At 37.3% G+C, this 17,503-nt stretch overlaps 1 protein-coding gene across 3 annotated transcripts; it reads right to left on the reverse strand.

Annotated features, from left to right (window-relative positions):
- Positions 1-1,007: 1,007 nt before the first annotated feature.
- On the reverse strand, positions 1,008-12,803 carry LOC143880751 (transcription initiation factor IIA subunit 2-like). Of its 3 annotated transcripts, XM_077383722.1 has the most exons (5): positions 12,699-12,797; positions 10,942-11,028; positions 10,728-10,866; positions 10,573-10,623; positions 1,008-1,514 (listed from the first exon to the last, which is right to left on the reverse strand). In XM_077383722.1, the coding sequence occupies exons 3-5, from the start codon at positions 10,851-10,853 to the stop codon at positions 1,374-1,376; spliced, it is 318 nt and encodes a 105-aa protein (XP_077239837.1). In that variant the 5' UTR covers positions 10,854-10,866; positions 10,942-11,028; positions 12,699-12,797; the 3' UTR covers positions 1,008-1,373. The 3 variants fall into 3 exon arrangements, with proteins under 3 accessions (XP_077239837.1, XP_077239836.1, XP_077239838.1); XM_077383721.1 differs by lacking the exon at positions 10,942-11,028 and having other exon boundaries at positions 12,699-12,803; XM_077383723.1 differs by lacking the exon at positions 10,942-11,028 and having other exon boundaries at positions 10,728-10,877.
- Positions 12,804-17,503: the final 4,700 nt, after the last annotated feature.

The following is a 17,503-nucleotide window of genomic DNA, read 5'->3' on the forward strand; positions in this document are numbered from 1 at the left end:
TTCTCCATCACGATTATTGTCATAAAATTGGAAGCCAAATTATGTAACATCCATAATGATTCATGATCCAAGGGTGGGTCCTTGTTGAGTCTAAACTTGAAGGTCCACGTTAACTCAGTTAAAAATCGATAGATTGAGAAGCCATCCCATCGCCACATGGCATAGTTAAAAACCACAAGATCCATTGGAGAAGCATAAGAGAGAGCAATGCGAATTGGTGAGTGGAACCCTTTAAAGGTTCTAGGATTCTAGCTATCATCCATAGAGGGCCCACCACATAGCTAGAGGTTGAGGTCATCACAACAATAGACAAAATCATAGTGATTTGGTCTTTGGCCTTCAAACTTTCACTGATTTGAGAGACCTTTGTAATGTTGGACAAAATCATTTTGAATGCTACTAAAATGCTCTAAAGCTTAAAATACATTGATCTTTTAGCAAAACCAACCAAAAAGCTAAGATTTTCAACTGCTGTTGTGTTCACTTTTCTTAAATAGTGGTTTCCATGATGTGCAGTCCCTCTATTTAGATCGGAGGGTTAGAATCATCCTATGGAAATAATTTGGGGGGCACAACCTATTTATGTTGTGGCCTAACAAATGAACGGTTTGGATCATCCTACGAAGTGGGCCACACTTCATTTTGAAAAATACTAGACTTCCCACGCACTATATAAAATCTCCTGGAAAATAACCTAGAAATAAAAGCATGCAGAGTTGTAAAGCTTACTCTATTACCAAATCCCTGTTGAATCACCTTATTGCCTCCAATTTCATGTTCCCTTTTCCCCTCTAATCTCTACACATATTTCTGAATTGCTCTAAATGGGTTCAGTAAAGCTTCCACTCTTACCAAATCTCTGCTGAATCATCCTATTGCCTGCAATTTCATGTTCTGCTTTCCCTCTAATCTCTGCTTATATTTTTGAATTGCTCTGAAATGGGTTTGGTAAAGCAAACACACTTACCAAATCCCTGTTGAATAAACTTATTCCCTGCAATTTCATATTCTGCTTTCCCCCTTTTAATCACTGCTTATATTTTTGAATTGCTCCGAAATGGGTTCAAACATGGCAATGAAACCTTTCTTACACTGCAACTGAAACGGATGTTTGAACATGTAGTAACAATGCACGTGAATAGAAAATGACCCAAAATCATATGAGGCATTATGCTCTCAGAATATCCTTTTTGGATTAGTCCTAATTGTGATATTTAAAGCAACGAGATGTTTACCGAATTCCGCCCTACACGAGCTTGTTTGAAATTCATTGCGTAAGCAGCTTCGAGTCACAAGCAACTATTTTCACTCTCCCGACATTTTCCTGAGTTTCCTCGTTCTTGAATTCCGCCCTACACGAGCTTGTTTGAAATTCATTGCGTAAGCAGCTTCGAGTCACAAGCAACTATTTTCACTCTCCCGACGTTTTCCTGAGTTTCCTCGTTCTTGAACACTGCATCCTGTAATATGAAGGTCCATACATTGTCACAGAACCTGTAGGTGTGTAAATGTCCCTGTAACAAAGCTAACAACAGAGTTTAGAATCCAAGTACCCACACATCAACAAGCAAAGAACAGATAATTACATGGCTATGTTTGGTTGTGCAGGGGTGGCTCGGAGAGCACTGGAACGAGAAGTCAAAAGAGAGGAGACAAGCATAGAAGATTATGAGAATTACCACTCGGAGAATAGTGGAATAGTTGTAAGTAGTGTTTGGTTCTGTGGCAATCCTCTCGGAGAGTGATGGAAAAAATAGGTGTATCATTACTAATATAGAGAGTGAAGATAGAGATATGGAAGAGAGAATGAGAGAAAAGGCAAAACCTTTTCCACTATTCTTCTACCAAAATTTTACCATTTTGGTAGAATTTGGTTGGAAGATGAGTAGGGGGACATTAGTGCCACATGGGGAAAAAACAATAATGATGTTTCAAACATGTTGGGGAGTCAAGTGAAATTTCATTGCAATTTTGGCAATCAAACAAGGAATAGACATTCATTGGCATTTGAAATTCCAATGAATGCCGAGCATTTGTGCAACCAAACATAGCGGTCATTTCCCTGTAACAAATCAAGCATCGGAGTTTACGGTCCAAATGCTCACACATCAACAAGCAAAGAACATATTATTACATAGAAAAGTGACAGTCAGCAACTACCACCATGTTATTCGTTGACAAATGCAATAATTAGTTGATGGAGAAATCACGGTGAATCACAAAAGATACCCTTTTATAAAGCCTTTGGACCTCTTTAGATACCTCTAAAACTTATTTGCATATATATATATGAGAAAACTGTTGGTGCGCTTAAGCGCACCATTTTTTTGGTGGGCTTAAGTTATTATAACGCCTTCCATTCGTTTAAATGTTTGGGTCCCGCTAAAGTGCACCAATGGAAGGCATTATAACAACTTAAGCGCCCCAAAAAATGGTGCGCTCAACACTTCTCTCTCTCTCTCTCTCTCTCTCTCTCTCTCTCTCTATATATATATATATATATATATATATATATATATATATATATATATATATATATATATATATATGAGGAAAAGGTTTGTACGCTCGAGTGCCCAATCACATGTGGGCCCATTTTGTTAGGATGATCCAAAGCATTCATTTGAAAGGCCCTTACATAGATGGGTGTGTACCAAAAATCAGCTACATAGGATCATCCTAACCCATCCATTTGTGGAGGTCAAAATGGACAGACACTGTTTGTCCATAAATCTGCCCATTTTTTCCCTCCACTTTTGGAGGGGTTAGGATGATTCAATGGAGCTGATTTTTGGTACACACCCTATCTATGATAAGGCCTTGCAAATGAATGCTTTGGATCACCACAAAAAATGTGGGACCCATGTGATTGGGCACTCGAGCGTACCATAAGCTTGGTACGCTCGAGCGTACAATCATTTTCCTCTCTCTCTCTCTCTCTCTCTCTCTCTCTATATATATATATATATATATATATATATATATAGAAAAGTGTTGGTGCGCTTAAGTTGTTATAACGCCTGCCATTGGTGCGCTTTATCGGGACCCGTTGAGGAAAATGTTACGCGCACCATTTTTTTGGTGCGCTTAAGTGGTTATAACACCTGCCATTCGTTTAAATGTTTGGGTCCCGCTTAAGCGAACCAATGGGAGGCGTTATAACCACTTAAGCGCACCAAAAAAATGGTGCGCACAACACTTCTCTCTCTCTCTCTCTCTCTCTCTCTCTATATATATATATATATATATATATATATATATATATATATATATATATAGAGAGAGAGAGAGAGAGAGAGAGAGAGGAAAAGGATTGTACGCTCGAGCGTCCCAAGCTTATGGTACGCTTGAGTGCCCAATCACATGGGTCCCACATTTTTTATGGTGATCCCAAAGCATTCATTTGCAAGGCCCTATCATAGATAGGGTGTGTACCAAAAATCAGCTCCATTGAATCATCCAAACCCCTCCAAAAGTGGAGGGCAAAAATGGGCAGATTTGTGGACAAACAGTGTGTACATTTTGACCTCCACAAATGGATGGGTTAGGATGATCCTATGGAGCTGATTTTTGGTACACACCGCATCTATGTAAGGGCCTTTCAAATGAATGCTTTGGATCATCCTAACAAAGTGGGCCCACATGTGATTGGGCACTCGAGCGTACCATAAGCTTGGTACGCTCAAGCGTACAATCCTTTTCCTCATATATATATATTAAGAAATATTTGCATATAATTTTACAAGAAAGTGAATACGTGTACAACTGTCATTCATGCCAAAAATGCATACTTTTATAACTAATGTTTTATGTGGGACCAAATACTCCAATCTTGGATCCACATAGCACATGCGGGACTCAATACTCTTACCATAGGTCCCAATTAGTATGTGTGTGGGTCCCCTAGATGATTTGAGGTTACTCTCTACTTGCATTTTTCAACAGCAACTGTAAACTGAAAAGAAAAAAGAAAAAGGAAAGAATCCTTTGAGATACTAAAATGATATCCGGACTCCTTTGTTTTAATAATGGTACCCCTCTCTCTACACTGTCCTAGTTAGCTATTAAGGATGTTACAACTTACAAAACCTCAATAGCTGAAACAACCAATCAGAAAAGTGACTAAAAAAGTGAGGAATGCCATTATTAAAAAAGAGGGAGTATGGGGAAATAGAAGTATAGAAGAGTTCTTGGACATTTCTATGACCTACAAAATTCCATTTAATTGGAAAATCATTTTTGAAGATTGTGTTTTTGGTGTCTTTTCCTAATTTGTTCTCTTTCCCTGCCCTCCCCACCCCCCTCCCCTCTCTTTAATAAACAATATTATTCAAAAGAAAAACATTATCAAAGATCTAGATAATTGAATAATTTTTTCAGTTCAATCCCAGTTCCACCAATAATGATGCTTTGTGGTTGATACAGACAAAGCAAAGAAGACATACTTCCTATACCAATTCTGAAATTGTTTGCCCACACAAACATGAAACAATGTCTTAAACCCACAACTCCTTTCTAAGTTGATGGGGACAAATCTAATGTTTCTGGCATGATTTAGGATTTAAATGTAAACTTCAAGGTCTGAGATCAACAGAACAGGTATCACCACAGCAGGGTCGAAAAGGAAGAAGACAATGAAAATAACCTCCTCCATCTTGTGAGAAAGATGAGGAAACAATATTTGAGATTTAGATTTGGAAGGACAAAGGTCTGAAAAAAGATGGAGAAAGAAACTTTTCTAATTGAAGAAAATGCCGTACGATTAATGAGATTTGAGTAGAAAACCCTTTGCGAGATTGGGGTGTAGAAGACCAGCCCAAGATGAGACCCAAGCATTCACTATGATAACATGGGAAGTTCTAAATGCAGATTTGGGTCAAATTGAACAAAATTTTCATGGGTAAAGAATGACCAATCATGAGAATACCATTTATAGAACAAGAAAAGTATGATTACAACACATCAAAATTATAAAAGCAACTAATTCCATCTACGATAAGGAAACTATACACGGAAAGTACAGCACATGAGAAGACCATTTATAGAACAAGAAAAGTATGATTACAGCACATCAAAGTCATTATAAAAGCAACTAATTCCATCTAAGATAAGGAAACTATACACGGAAAGTACAGCACAACGAGCTAATGAGAATTGCAACCGTCAATTGAAAGACATGAAGGTGATAGATATGAAGCTCCCAGCATTATCAATTCAGATCATCTGAGGAAACTTGTAGGACCAGTCAGACCTCAAGAAACTTTTTTTTAAAAAATGTGACCTCAAGAAATTATGCATTCATTGATTAAAGAAATAAGATAAATATGTGATCAAGAATATTACCACAAATAAGAACAAAATACATTAGATCTCTAAACTCAAGAAGTCAACCTAAGGTCTCTAAACTCGCCTGACCAAACTTTGACCCATTGACCGGAACCCCAAGATCAGGAAACGCATGCCCATATTATTCTTATGCAAACTATGCAGGGGATCCAAGTGATAGGAAGTCAATGTAGAGCATAGTTACCAGGGTGGGAAATGAATTTGGGAAGCGAAACGTGAAATGGAAACAGGAAACGAATGAAAAAAATAATAGGGGAAACGAGAAAACGATAGAAATTGTATGAGAAACATCTTAGGGAACGCATTAGAAGCATTTCAGAAACAATAGAAAAAACACACATCAAACACAAGGAAAACACGAAATATGTGGTTTTGTAGATTTAAATTGTGTTGATTTCAAATTTCTCTCAACTCTCTCTCTCAAACAAAGCCTTTCTCCCAAACTAGTTGTTAATTTCAAATTTCTATTTGATTTTTTCTTATTATTTTTTTTTGGATTTTTTCTTATTTTTATTTTTATTACAACAAATGCTATTGTTTCCTTTTTTAATATCTATGCCTCAATTTTTTGTGTTTTTCCAAAATGATTTTCGTAAGTTCTACACATGTGTCCTACACATTTCACATGCATTTCTATGAGTACTGCATACGTTTATCACGCATTCCGCACATGATTTACATAAGTTTCTCATATGTTTCCCATGCATTTAAAAAAATTTCTCCATTTTTTTTTTTATCATATATCAGAAACGTTTCCGAAACGTGTTTCCCTCGTTTTAGGGGAAACTAGTTTCCCACCTGCAAGAAACACGTTTTAGTGGAATCGAGTTTCCCACCTGCCCAAGGAGTTTCCGGCAACTATACAGAGTACAAACAGCGTTTCACCCATTGACCGGAACCACATTGGAAACAAAACTAGTAAGGAAAACTCAGATCTTCCTACAATTAGGTTTAAGGTAGAAACAGGTTGAAGTAATAGAATAGGTGGGAACAAGGTTGAAATTCTATAGATATAGAGTATCAAATATGCAGAACAAGTTGAAACAATGTTACTTGCATGATACGAATGCAATAGGACAGATGAACAGTTCATATCTATTGATCGAGGGGGTTGGAGACAAATACCTAATAACTTAGATAAATGAAAGGTTGGAAAAGAGAGGAATCTGAATGAAAAAGAGATTAGATGAATGACATTAAAAAAAGAGATTAGAAGAATAATAGATAGAAAGAATAGATCTGTGATAGTTAAAGAGAAAGAATAGATCTAAACCTCAAATAAAGTCGACAACTATACCAACATCACACTAGTAAACTCTAGGCATCACACTGGGATCAAGGACTCACACCTAGAGGATGGGGCATATATAGCATTTAGCATGTTTTTTTTTTTTTTTGAATGGTATCATATTTAGCATGTTCTCCCTTAAAAACTCACGAAAATAAAAATAGAAAAAAAAACAGTCACAGACTTGTGTTACTAATACTAACATTGACAAAAATCTAACAACCACGTAAGCCCCACCCAGTGTCGAACTTCCAAACGAATGCTTGGGATCTTAGTTGTCAATTTTGTTTCATTTCGGCTGAAATGGCCAAAACTTTTCGGTTTCGTTCGAAAACCGGAACGAAACGGCCATAATTTCATTTCGTTCGAATTCGAAATTCAGGACGAAAACCACCAAAATCCAAGATTTCGTCCGAAATTCTCAAAATTCGGGATTTTGTCCGAAATTTGTCCATTTAGTTGTTTTTGTTCGTCCAGTAAAAAAATCTCATAATTTGGTTTCTAAATTTTTGTCATCTTGTGAGGCACATGTCAACACACTGGAATAAGCACAAATACACACTTGGAAATCATCATATAAGCAAGACAACCATCCATAATGGTTTAAAAACATCAAACACCAAGTGGCATGCCCTGTCGTGAATGTCAAAAAATTTAGTACCTACCAAATTTCACATGTAATTCATATAAATATTCATAAATAATGCATGCACCACATTCTGCATGCACTTCGTATAAATATAAGTATATAATACATACTAATACAGTATACAACTATTACACTTGTAATTTTTGTTTATGCATTTTGGTCGTTTTGGTTTTGGTTGCTGTGAGGATGGAAATGGAAACATTTCGGTCATTTCGAGTCAGTTTCGGTGGGAATTTAAAACCATGATGCCAGCCATTGCCGATCATCAATCCCATAAGGATGCGATCAGGGTACAATGACTACTCATTTATCAAATAAGGCATGTTCAAAGTTCGCAAGGGACTAGTTGCTTGCCGATGTTGCTGAATGTGGGCAAGTCTACAAGGATTCATGCGTGGCTACGGAGTTTTTTAGAATGGCTTTATTTTTTCCCTGGAGATGAAAAGATGAAGAGGTGCTAGATGAGCAGGTTATGTCAACTAGAGGCAAGTATCAGAAATATCTTGTTCGATGGAAAGGACAACCATTATTTGTTCGTATTGGGATCAACGTCGAAGAATTAAAAGGTATTAATCCTAATCTCTCATTTTGAAAAAAAAAAATCCTAATCTTTATGATCACTGCAATTCTATTCCTTCGATAGGGTCGAGTTTTTTCAAACTAGGGTGAAATGAAGAGAATCAAATTAAAACATGCAACAAAAATAAAAAGAGGTAAATAGTCAATCCCAAGCTTAATTGTCAATTTCGTTTCAGTAAGCATTTCGTTTTTTGGTCACTGGAATGGTACGTTTCGGTCATTTCGTTCTGATTTCGGTCGAAACTTTTCGTTCCGCTACGACGAGGGAATTTTTTTTCCAATAGTTAAAAATATGAAAAAATCCAAAAAAATCAGAAATTGTTAGCAAAATATAAGAAACAACTAAATGAACCACATATGTAAAAGGTCCAACGTTTAGGAAAATCACTATCAGTCAGCTGAAATGCCTGTGTTGACTGTTGACCAGTGTGTTGTAAGTTGTAACCGAAATCGAAACTGAAACTGAAACTGAAACTGAAATTTAAAACCTTGGCTGGCATAGACATGAATATGTCATTCTGTAGTATTACAGGTATTAGGAACCTGTACCATTTAAACAGCTTGTTATTGCTCTAGCTTGATCAAGACACCTCGTGGATTACATTGGAACTATATAATTTAGGGCATCTTTTGATGAGAAAACAGTAAAGCATTTAGTTGATTGGAGGGCATTACCGCTAAGGACATCTTGATCTATACAATTCTGACCAACCTCTACAGTTTAAGCCTTTTTGCTTGATCTGTCCCACTTATGAACGTGTGACTGAGGACACTTGTCCTATACTCTAGCAAGGAATGTTCACCTGTTAATCTTGCAAATCTTCTTGGAGATATCTCCTCTGGGGTTCAAGGGTTCCAATCTTTCTTGTTCGGTAACCTAACGGACTAGTTTGCTATGATTTTTGTCTGACATGTGTAGTCCTAGGAATGGTCCTAGTAGCCGATAACTTGCTTTCCTCTTCCTTCACTGTTGCGAACTGTTCTTTGTCTTCTCAAGTCTCCCACTTGGGTTGCCACGCTCTCTAAAATTTCAGCAATCCTTAACAACAACTCGTATCTTTGATTAACAGTTAACCTTCCCATGGAGATCGTGTTGCCTTGAGTCAACATCCTAACCAAAGCTCTGAGACCAAAAATGATGCAGAACCAAAGGGGAAAGGAAACTAGAAATGAAATCCCAATCTTCTTATGATTAGGTTTAAGGTAAAAATAGGTTGATGCAATGGAACAGATAGGAACTAGGTTCACATTTAATAGATATAGAGTATCTACCAAGCGAAAAAAGTTGAAATATGGAGACAAATACCTAATAATCTAGATGAATGACAGGTTGGAAGACAGAGGAATTTGAATGACTGGAAGGAGATTGGAAGAATTATGGAGAGAAAGAACATGACATATGATTGGAGAACACAAATTGAAAGAGAAACGAGAATCTAAATACTTGAAACAAACATGTCAACTATATTAGCATCATACTAGTAAACCCCAAGATTTTAAATTTCAGTTTCAGACACCATAAAAATGGAATGTTTCGGTTTCAATTGGAAATTTTAACATTAAAGTTCAGAAATTGCTAAAATATGTACATAAAAAAAAAACAGTAGCAAGACAATCATCCATGATGGTTTTAAAACATCGAATACCTAGTGTCGTACGTTGTCACGCATGTCTCATAATTTAGTACATACCACATCTCACATGTAATTCATATAAATATTTATACATAATACATACACCACATTTCAAATGTCATTCATGGTGCTTATAATTATGTAATATATAATGATATTTTTTAATAGCAAATCGATTCATTAAAGAGGAGACGGAGATGGTCAATACAAGTATACAACTAAAAGGGCAATACAAAGAAAGGAACGTACAATGATATAGTATACTACTCATACACTTACGATTTTACTTTCGGTATGTGTTTTGGTTTCGGTATGCGTTTTGGTGGGGATGAAAATGAAAACATTTCAGTCGCTTCGTGTCAATTTCGATAAAAAATTTAAAACCATGGTAAACCCTAAGTCTTACGAAAATATAGACTTCTCCACGACTTCGAGGTAGGGGTGCAACTTGGATCAGATCAGGTTGAGCTTTTGCTAAAAAATAAATTGGAATCAACCCTAACCTGACCCAATTTTAAGGTAAAAGCTCAACCTGAAGTCCCAAAAATTGACCCGAGTTACACCCTTACTTCTGGCATAGACTCTTGTTGCACCTAGGAGCTCCGTTCTTATAGAGCACCTCAATCCTTCTCAAGGTCAAACATTTTTTATGCTTCCCCCCCTTGACATCTTACAAAAGGGAGATTGTTGGGATGGCATATAGAACTCCATGGAACACCGAAAACATAGCAGAAGAACTCTTTTTGTACAAAAGGTGGCTATCATCACACGCATTATCAAGGAAGATGTCTCCTCACGAAACATGGTACAAGCACGTGAAGCACCATTGTACTACTCATATTATTAATAGTGTCCAATTCAATTTATTACAGCTAGGCTAGCACTACAAGATGTCTTTGTGATTACAAGAACCTATGAATGGAGGCTAATTCATAGGAAATCAATATATAAAATTACCAACAACAACAACAACAATACATAATAACAATAATAATAAAATTCCCAACAATAGAAAGAAAAATAGACATAATCAGAAGCTCAAAACACAATTCCAAGGAGCCTCCCCAAACACTTACCTTAATGGAAACCTTGCTCTTCACTTGAGTCTCCAGTGCTTCCATCATAGACTTCAATCCACCAAGAAACAGAAAGAAATCAGATAATAAAATAAAACCCCCAAAAAAAAAAAAAAAAAAAAAATCTCCCCTATGAAAACCAACCACAATCTCACCTTGTCGAATTGCACGAGAACTTGGATCGCCAGCTCCGGACTCAAAGTCTTCGGTACCATCTCGTCCAAGGTTTCCATCAAACACATGCCAATTGTTGACCGCCGGTAAAGCTCAAATGTCGCCATCACTTCATTCGATCTGCCAATTGCCTAAAACTCAGAACCTTCTATCTAATTAACATTCCCATCTATGTAACTTGTATAGAATCTCTACCATCTCAATAGGCTTATGGCTTTTGAATTATCTCTTGTACTCTTGAGGTGGGACATCTTGTCCCCATTTTGATTCTAATAAAATTTACTGTTAATTTTCAAAAAAAAATTTAACATTCCCATCAATGTAACCCTAGAACTCTTGCGAAGATGAGAAAAACAACAAAACGAAACAAAGAAAAATAAAATAGAGAAAATTCCAATGGAACTGAAATTGCTTTTTATATTTTCAATTTCTTTAAACTCAGAACCTTAGAGGGTGAGACTTGGCGCAACAGTAAGGTTGCTCCATTGTGACCTGGTGGTCACGAGTTCGAGTCACGGAAACAGCCTCTCTGCAAAGCAGGGTACGGCTGCATACATCTAGCCCTCCCAGACCCTGCAATGGCAGGAGACTCGTGCACTGGTCGCCCTTTTTTAAAAACTTAGAACCTTCTGTCGAATTTGCATTCCCATCTATGTAACCCTAGAACTCTCCAAAAGTCCAGAAAAAAGACAAAACAAAACAAAGAATCAGCCTTTGTCGAGAAAAACAAGAATCGGCCTTTGTCCTTGGTCCCCAAATTCTTGATAGCGAATGAGGTGGTTGACCTGTTCGCTAACACCGGAAGAATAGGGGTAGTGTGCAAGTTAGACATGGAAAGGGCATATGACGAAGTGGAGTGGGTAAATGGTTGCGGGCTTGGATTATGAGATGTATCAGCTCTGCATGGTTTTCCATTTTGATCAATGGATCCTCTAAAGGCTTTTTTAAGTCTTCTCAGGGATAGAAGCAAGGAGACCCTCTCTCTCCCTTTTTGTGTACGGTTGTTTCGGAGTCTCTTAGATAAGGGGATAAGTTTTGGTTTAATTGAAGGTTTCAAGGTGGGTGATAAGGATTTGGAAGTTTCGCTATACTTTAACATTTAGCAAGGCTGACACGAGAAGAAGATTATTAATCTTAAGTATTTTTTGCGATGCTATGAAGTGGTGGCTGGCGAAAGAACAAATTTCAGTAAATGAAAAATGTATGGCATCCATCTCGACGAAGAAGAGAAAAGTAGAATGGTTGTCCTTATGGGGTGTGCGACCGATGAGTTTCCAACATTTCCAATTACCTACCTGGGTCTTCCCCTTGGAAGAGGTCGACCTAAAAAGAAGGCATGGGATCCGACTATGGAAATGGTGGAAAGGAGACTCTGCATGGAAGAGGAATCTACTATCCTTGGGAGGGAGGATCGCCGTCATTAAAGCAGCCCTGGCCAATATTCCTATTTATTAGGGATAGAGAGAATGGAGCATATTCAAAGAAACTTCTTATGGGGATGGTCCGATGAAAAGAAGCTGCATCTGATCAGTTGGGAGGAAGTATGCGAGCCAATTAATGCAAGTGGGATTGGGATTCGAAGATTAAGAGAAGTTAATAAACCTCTGCTTGGGAAGTGGCTTTGGAGATATGGAGAAGAAAGGTCTAGCCTGTGGACGAAGATAATTTCTTAAACCTGAGAACCTTCTGTCTCGAATTTGCATTCTCCTCTATCAAACCCTAGAACTCTCGAGTAGTCGAGAAAAACAACCAAAGGAAACAAAGGAAAAAAATAGAGAAAATTCCAATGGAAATGAAATTGCCTTAAAGTATATTATCAACTTGGTAAAACCAGAGTAATGCAAGCTTATTTTGGACTGAATTAACGTCTTTGCAGAAATCGAAACCCTAGAATTTAAGAGACGTTTAGAAGGAGAAAAAAGAGGGGAAATTGGAGAGAAAGGGAAAATCACCTCGAAGAGTGAGCGTTTGAAATTTCGTTTGGAAGATGGAAAGCGGAGGGAGAAGATGAGAATTTTCTTTTCTTTTCTTGAGAGATCTTGAGGGAGCTCTGCTTTTTTTATATATGCGTCCCACAATTCCACCGCTTTTATAGATTGGAAAGTCTCACGTGCCGTACCACGTGCTTGTGTGGGCCCTTTTACCTGTCGAACTTGACACGTGGGAAATTGTTCCGTGATCCTCCAGCGGGCCCACACGAATGAATAGACTGAAGATGAATGATTTATTTGCCCCATTTTCTTTCTGGGCCAAACCCCTTCACTTCAGTGTAGATATATGAATGCTCTAAATGTACTACAAGGGGTGGCCCAAGAAAGATAAGGGGGTATTTTTATCACTTCCCTAAAAAATGATATGGATGTGGCTTATTTAGAGGGATGCAATTATAAATTCAATGTCTCTCTAGATAAAAATTTATTTAAGTGGTTTAAATTATTTTTCATGTGTAACCAAACATTGATAAAGGAAGAAATTGCCATCCAAAAAAAAGAAAAGAAAAAAACAAGTGACAAAGGAAGAATTTCAGGAATAGTTTTTCTTTTCCAAACCTTTTCAGAAAATTATCACAATCCAAACAAGGCCTAGGGCCATGATTGAATTAGAGTTTAAGAGTGAATCTCTAGAAAATTATTGTATATGTAGAAATTCTAGTTGTTCTCTTGAATAGGACTTTGTCACCCCTTTATAGAGTCCAGGTTCTAAAGGATTGGAGTTTAAGGATGAATTTAAGAGTACAAGCGTGCGTAGACTAGCTTGAGGAGGTTTGGGTTGATTTTGAATGGTTGAGATTGACTTTTAGGCCAAAAATTTGCTTGAATTTGGGTTAATTTTTTTTACAGATGACCAGTTAAAGAATTTTTAACGGTTAAGATTGATCCAACTTATGTGAAAATCGTTTTAAAGAAACTAACACTACATTATGAGATGTCACATCTATGTTTTACATTTGATAGTGTGTAAATGGTTGGTTAGGAATGCTATAGAGTTAAAAAGTGTTAATCTCGAATTTGAATTGTAGCATATAATTTGGGCCTCATACCTTCGTCTTTTACAAGCCATTTAGTGAAATTTAGTTACAATCTCTTGTGTATTACAACAACTCGGGCATTGTTCTTTGTGTTTGGCATCAAGAGAATAAGTTTCTTCTCTTGAATCTCATCTCCTCCTTCCATCTAGCTGGATTCATACCAACAACAAACTCTATGAGTACTACAGTGCATAATCCATCCAATGATAATAACAATTCACATAACGTAACAATAGTTCACAAGATGTGTCGTTCGTACATGGCACAACAGCCCACAAAGAAAGCACAATATTCCTCAAATGAAAGAGCAATAAACCTTAAAAGAATAACAATCCCACAAAAAGAATTGAGAAAGAAATATCAATCCATACGAGGAGAAATATCAATCCATAACAAGGAGAAGATGATGAAATCAGAGTGGATTAGGGTGGGTTTTCAAAAATCATAATTTAATATTTTATTAAAAATTAGGGTTCACAAATAGAGTTTAGTACTCAAATTTATGGAGACAAAGAATCAAACATATATAGGACACATGATGAGGACTAAAATTAGAAATAGATTTATGATTAGGAACTTTATAAAATGAAGGAAATAGACCTAGGGTTAAAGGGCATAAAGCAGAGAAGAGTTATGGTTTCTAGATGATGAGCATACCTCTTCTAGATTTATAGTGAATCTATACCGTTGGATTAATCTAACCCTCTATTTTTTATCTAAATTTTCTTGATGAATGTGGAGTATTAATGCTTTTTATTCTCTAATTTCCATTTAGCGGGCACAAATGGAAGGATTAGGATTGTTTATTCTCTAATTTCCATAATTCAACGAGTGTGCCTACTATGGCATAGTGGGTCCCATATTGTATTGATCTAAACCGTCCACTTTGTGCCTACTATGTCTATTGGACGTGGCTCTCATGGTTGAAGCCCCTTTTTTTTTCCTAAAACGGAATCCCGTTTTCCTAGCAGGGCTCTCTATACACATTACTGGATGTTAGAGCACTGCTAGCAAAATGGGATCCCGTTCTCAGAAAAATAAAAAGAAAACGGGGATTGACGATAGAAACAAAGGGCGATGCATATGATATAGGCAACTTTATTTAGTGCCAATTAAATGTGGAATCAAATGATATCAGCACAACCATGTTTTGATATTCACTAATTCACCTTGTCATATATGCTTTAACCATCAGTTACTTTTCAAAAAAAGCATATAGGACAAGTTTAATCGGGTCAATGCATATAGGACAAGTTTATTTACTGCCTGTTATCAAAACATATCATTTGCTAATGTGGAATACTGTTACAAATGGCTAAATTTATGGTAACTAATATTTGGCACCCTCATGTTTTGATAATTGCAATAACTCATCTGTTCTTTTATTATTTAAACAGCTCTCAAAGGCTATTACAATTCCCAAAAAGCTCTAGCGAGCGGATTCAAAAAAGAAAAGACAAGCTGAGTTTATGCAATTATCAAAACATGGTAGTGCCAATTTCAAGCCGATTAAATTTATTAGGAATGCTTTAATTTCAACGTCTTTGTTTCAATTGGGCCCACCTTTCATACCCAAATTGATCAATCTGAGGCCCCATTGTGATTTGTGGAGATGTCATATACCCTAAACTCTACTACTTCTGTAGACCTAAAAATAACTTGTCTAGCATTGCTCAGTTCTTTCTGATAGGAAGGTTAGGATTATCCAACGATGTGTCCATTGGATGAACAGCCCTGATCCAATACATGTGTATAGAAAGTGTCACGTGGCCTTCCATCATTACACCGATCTCCAACAAATATTTGTTTTCAAGAAATTGATAAATCCACCCGCCACTTTGTTTGTAGCATGCACGCCGCTTCTCAGTGGGATTAAAAGTTGTTCGAAAAATTGCTAATGGTGGATACCAAAATACGAGAATTGCCAGCGGGGGACACTCTTTTGAAAAATTATTAGAGAGGGATGAAATGGGGTTATCAAGTCTCTAAAATGGGGTTATCAACCCTCTAAATGGGGTTATCAAACTCTCATAAGGGAGTTATCAACCCTCTTTAACAATTTTTCAAAATTGGGCCATTCTCGTATTTTGGTGTCTCCCATTGGCAATATTTCCGAAGTATTTTATACACAGAAGTCGGTACAAGAGGGCGATCGTGGAGGGGTATCACTTATCACGACCGCCTTTAATTTTTGCCTCAAAGAAGATGACACTAAGAAAAAGGTTAACCTGGACCCACACATGTGATCTGGACATTCATCTCGTGGCCTCGATTTGTATAGAAGATATAAAGTAACAATGACTCCATTTGAACATTTCTAAGAACAAAGGCTTTGCACTCCAAGATTCTGATATTTGTTGGCATGACTTTGGAGAAAGAGAAAAGTACGGAATGGGGGCTCATGTTTTGAGAAATTATAGATTTTGGGCACCTTTTGAAACAAGAATGAAACACGGGCTAATCTTTAAAATCGGGTGGTCAAAAGACCCTGATACCCTTCTGATATCGACATAGTCCTCCTTTTTCATTATTGCCTATTAAATTAGCACGCTTCACGAGGCTTCTTTTGGTTCATTTGAATGTGTATTTGAACAGACAGAACCTTGGGTTCGTTTCTATCTTGGCCGTCGGAAATAACTAGAGACGGATGGATGCTTGACACGTGTTGGAAAACTTTTTGGAACGCTGACGTTATCGAATACTTTTTGGAACGCTGATGTTATCGAATACTTTTTGGAACGCTGACGTTATCTTTTCTCAGTTATCTTTTGGCTTAGAACGGTAACGTTGTTGAATACGTCTCTTTTGGCTTAGAATATTTTCCTTTCTCTTTTGGTCCTCATTATTTACACCGGCCTACCCCATTATTTACGCCGGCGTATACCCTATTTCCGCTGGCGTACCCATGAATTCCGCCGGCGTACACCCTATTTCTGCTTGCACCCTATTTCCACCGGCGTACACCTTTATTTACGCCGGCGTACACCCTATTCAGCTTCCACCTTATTTTCGCCGGCGTACCCCTTCATATTCCGACGGCGTTCTCAGCCAAAAGAGACATGATAAATAATAAAATATTCAATAACGTCGTCGTTCTAAGTCAAAAGAGACGTATTCAATAAAGTAATTGTTATAAGCCAAAAGAGAAGTAAGGACCAAAAAAGAAGTGAAAAGATTCTAAGCCAAAAGAGACGCATTCAATAACGTTACCGTTCTAAGCCAAAAGAGAAGTGAGAAAAGAAAATGATTGACTTTGGATTGTCGGCGTTCCAAAAAGTTTTCCAACACGTGTCAAGCATCCATCCGTCTCTAGTTATTTCCGACGGCCAAGATAGAAACGAACCCAGTGTTCTGTCTGTTCAAATACACATTCAAACGAACCAAAATAAGCCTTGTGAAGCGCTCCAATTTAAGAGGTGGTAATGAAAAAGGAAGACTGTGTCCATGTCAGAAGGGTATCAGGATCTTTTGACCACCCGATTTTGAAGATTAGCCCGTGTTTCATTCTTATTTTAAAAGGTGCCCGAAATCTGTAATTTCTCGAAACATGAGCCCACATTCCGTACTTTTTTCTTCAGGAAATGTCATGTTCACGAATGGACCCACTTGATCACGCAGACATAGTGTGCGACTGGGCCCGATCCGCTTCCTATGTTACACATCAAATGACCAAAGAGAGGGTAACAGTCTGCAAACACCCACTTTCACACTCTGTTACACTTCAGTAGT

Source organism: Tasmannia lanceolata, unplaced genomic scaffold, assembly GCF_043159265.1.
Source record: "Tasmannia lanceolata isolate RefF3 unplaced genomic scaffold, GAP_Taslan_0.1 ptg000007l, whole genome shotgun sequence".
Classification (NCBI taxonomy): Eukaryota; Viridiplantae; Streptophyta; class Magnoliopsida; order Canellales; family Winteraceae; genus Tasmannia; species Tasmannia lanceolata.